The following is a 2845-nucleotide window of genomic DNA, read 5'->3' as shown; positions in this document are numbered from 1 at the left end:
ATCTTTGCCTTGGAAAAGGGCTCTTCTGTGAGCTGCTGGGGGTCGATCCAGTAAGGCAGGAAGTTCTCTGGCAGACATTGGGAGGTAGTTTGGCAAGGATGTGTGAAGATGTAGTGCGAAACTTGGTCTCCGTTGTTGCATTCCTCCGATGATGCCTTCTGGTTGTGACAGACTTTCTGACCTTCTGTGCATACTGTTGTTGCTGTAGCACACACGTGGTTCTTGAGTTTGGAGCTCGTTTGGTGGTTTCTTTATGAGTGATGGGTAGCCAGGATGGTGTCTTCTGGTACCTCTGGGTTTTTGTCAGTGGTTGACTGTGAGAGGCCACTTTGTTCTGTGTTGTTGTAGAACAGGTGGTCGTCATGTTTGTTGTGAAGGTGTATCAGATGAATGGGTGGTCTTCCGTTCCATCGCCATCCTGTTCGTCATCCATGTTTACCTCATTTCCGATGAACACTTTCAGTTGCCTCATTAGTTGCTCCGTGTCTTCTGAGGGTAAACTGTCTGGTTCTTGGGCATACTCAGTGCTGTGTTTAACTGAGTGGTGCCAAGGTGGGTTTCGTTGTTGAGTACCCACATGGAGTGCTTTTGGATGCCTTGGTTGATGGCCTGTGGAGGTCCAGTTAGGTTTCCAGTGGTTTCCTTCTTGTGGGTTACTTGAGAAGCGTGGCTGGTCCCATGGCATTTCCATGTGGTTAGTGTGGTAGGTGTCATCGGCATGGGAGTCACGTTCTCTGTGCTCCTTACGAAGGACTGTGGTATTGTCATGCCACTGGGTGTCCTCCAGTGCAAGGCTTGTGTCTTGGCTGATGGAGTTTGAAACTGTGGATGTTTTCAAACCTTTCTTTGAGTTCATCTTTTGTTTGATGTAGGCCTTGTGTGTCAGGTCACGTAGCTGTTTATTTGTCATTGTGCCTGGGCAGGCCATGATGCCAAGATGATGACTCAATCCGGGGTGCAGGTTTCTCAGGAAGAGGGTTTTGAAGTTCACATCCTCTTCAAGTTCAGGTTTGTTATGTGCACCTAAGTAGGCTTGTCGAAAGCGGTGGTAGTAGGCTTGGGGAGTCTCTTGTCGACCTTGTTTGGTTTCCATAGCGATTAACACACTGTGTTCCGACTCTGGGCCTGTGAATTCTTTAATCAGTGTCTCACATAGCAGCTGGTAGTTTGACTTGACATGAGCAGGTTGTCGGTCTAGGAAGCTTCGTACCTCTGGACTGGATGTGGATCTGAGGAGGTAGAATCTGTCTCTGTCAGTCATATGTGGTCTCACCTCTAGGTGGAAGTTGATATCTCTGATGTAGGTCTGGATGTCGGGACCCTCTGTGGAGTTCGGGTTGAACTGAGTGATATTCTTAACCAGCTGGTTGAGATCTTTAAAGGTCATCCCCTGTGCAGCTTTGGAGTCTGCCTGGATGAGCTTTCGTTGCTTGTTGGCAGTGAACAGTTCTGGGGTGAAGGCCTGTGACGTTTTTGGTTGTGGCCATTCACTTCTTTCACTGTATGCCAGTTCTTGGATGGAGGACTCTGTTCTGCTCAGCAGGGGTGATGCTGAGGGAGGTCTCTCCCTTCTTGGCTCTGGTTTCTGTTGGAAAATGTGCTGGAGTTCATCTCTGACCGCGTAGAGCTCGTCGTTGGCGTCATCTCGCTGTTGGGTCAGATGGTCCATTTCAGCGCTGCACCTTTCCAGGTGGCCTTTCAGAGCATTAATTTCAGAGTTCTTATCTTTAATGTCAGCTTTTGCTTTCTCTAGCTGATGTTCAGCAGACTGGAGTTGGTTTACCAGGTGCTTTTGGACAGTCTTTAATTCTTGTTTTTCACGTTCAGTGACTGCAAGGGCTTCTTGGAGCTTATCAAGTTGTTTCTTTGTTTCTTGCTCCACTTCATCAGGCGCTTTGAGTTTGTCTTGAGCTTTTGCTTTGAGCTGATCTGTGCAGTGTTGAGTGTGCATCAGCTCTCTCAGGAACTCAGTGGTCTGACGCTTGAAGTCGTCCTGGACTTTCACTTCCAGCTTGTCTATGCGGCTCTGGGCACGTGTCAGCTCCTCTTGGAGGTGGGTGATGTGCTTGTCGCTTAGTTTCAGCTGGGCTGTGAAGGCATTGCTTAAGGAACAGGTTATTTTGGTTAGTTCCACGTGGTTGTGGTTCTGGCTTGAATCATGTGTCAGGAATCTTCTCAGAATTATGATTATTATTAAAAATACTAACAGTTCAATTGTCTTTGGTGTGAGGCAGTCTGTAATGCCTCTGAGCCAGGCGTCCACGTTGTCCCTTTGGGCACTGGGGTTCGTCGTCCACGACATGTTGGCACGCTGGGTGAAGAGACTGACACAGATCTGTGTGGGGTATAAGCCTATATGTGGTTGAACAGCTAAGTGTCGTTTCAGTGACGATACACTAATAGTGAAATGTTGTAATGTCTACGTGTTGGTCTCAGTGTAGACAGGTAGGCTAGTGATGGGGAAAACTTTGTCACTCAACTGAGTGAGGGAAAGAGAGATAAAAAGTTTAAAACAGATCTCAATTGTAAGGTTTTTTTTTTTCCAATGGGATAAATATTTTTTATAAATATTTTCTATCAATGAAAAGCTGGTTTCAACGCGTGACGTGAGGACTATGTCACTCAACTGAGTAAGGAAAATAAAAGAGAGAGAGGTTAAAAAAAACAATAAAAAAAAAGAAAAGAAATTCTTAACTAGGAGAGATATTATCTTTCTCGTAAATGCTTCCTATCAAAAAGAATCTGTTTCCAGAAAGTTAAACAATATTATTGTTTATGTTTACAACGAAAAATAATACAATAATAATGCTGATACCTCTTTTCTGAGTTTGACAGGATTGACACC

At 45.5% G+C, this 2845-nt stretch overlaps 1 protein-coding gene across 1 annotated transcript; it reads right to left on the bottom strand.

The window, feature by feature from the left end:
• Positions 1–382: 382 nt before the first annotated feature.
• On the bottom strand, positions 383–2302 carry LOC130081153 (uncharacterized). Its single transcript, XM_056246112.1, has one exon. It carries the CDS (start codon positions 2300–2302, stop codon positions 383–385), a length of 1920 nt encoding a protein of 639 aa, XP_056102087.1.
• Between the last annotated feature and the right edge of the window lie 543 nt (positions 2303–2845).

This window comes from Rhinichthys klamathensis, unplaced genomic scaffold (genome assembly GCF_029890125.1).
Source record: "Rhinichthys klamathensis goyatoka isolate OS25496 unplaced genomic scaffold, OSU_Roscu_1.1 h1tg000036l_1, whole genome shotgun sequence".
Classification (NCBI taxonomy): domain Eukaryota; kingdom Metazoa; phylum Chordata; class Actinopteri; order Cypriniformes; family Leuciscidae; genus Rhinichthys; species Rhinichthys klamathensis.
The sequence above is the reverse complement of the archived record's forward strand: the minus strand, read 5'-3'. Positions and strand labels throughout refer to the sequence as shown.

Coding starts and splice junctions, on each gene's coding strand:
- LOC130081153 (XM_056246112.1), bottom strand. CDS start 2,302: ATGTCGTGGACGACGAACCCCAGTGCCCAAAGGGACAACGTGGACGCC.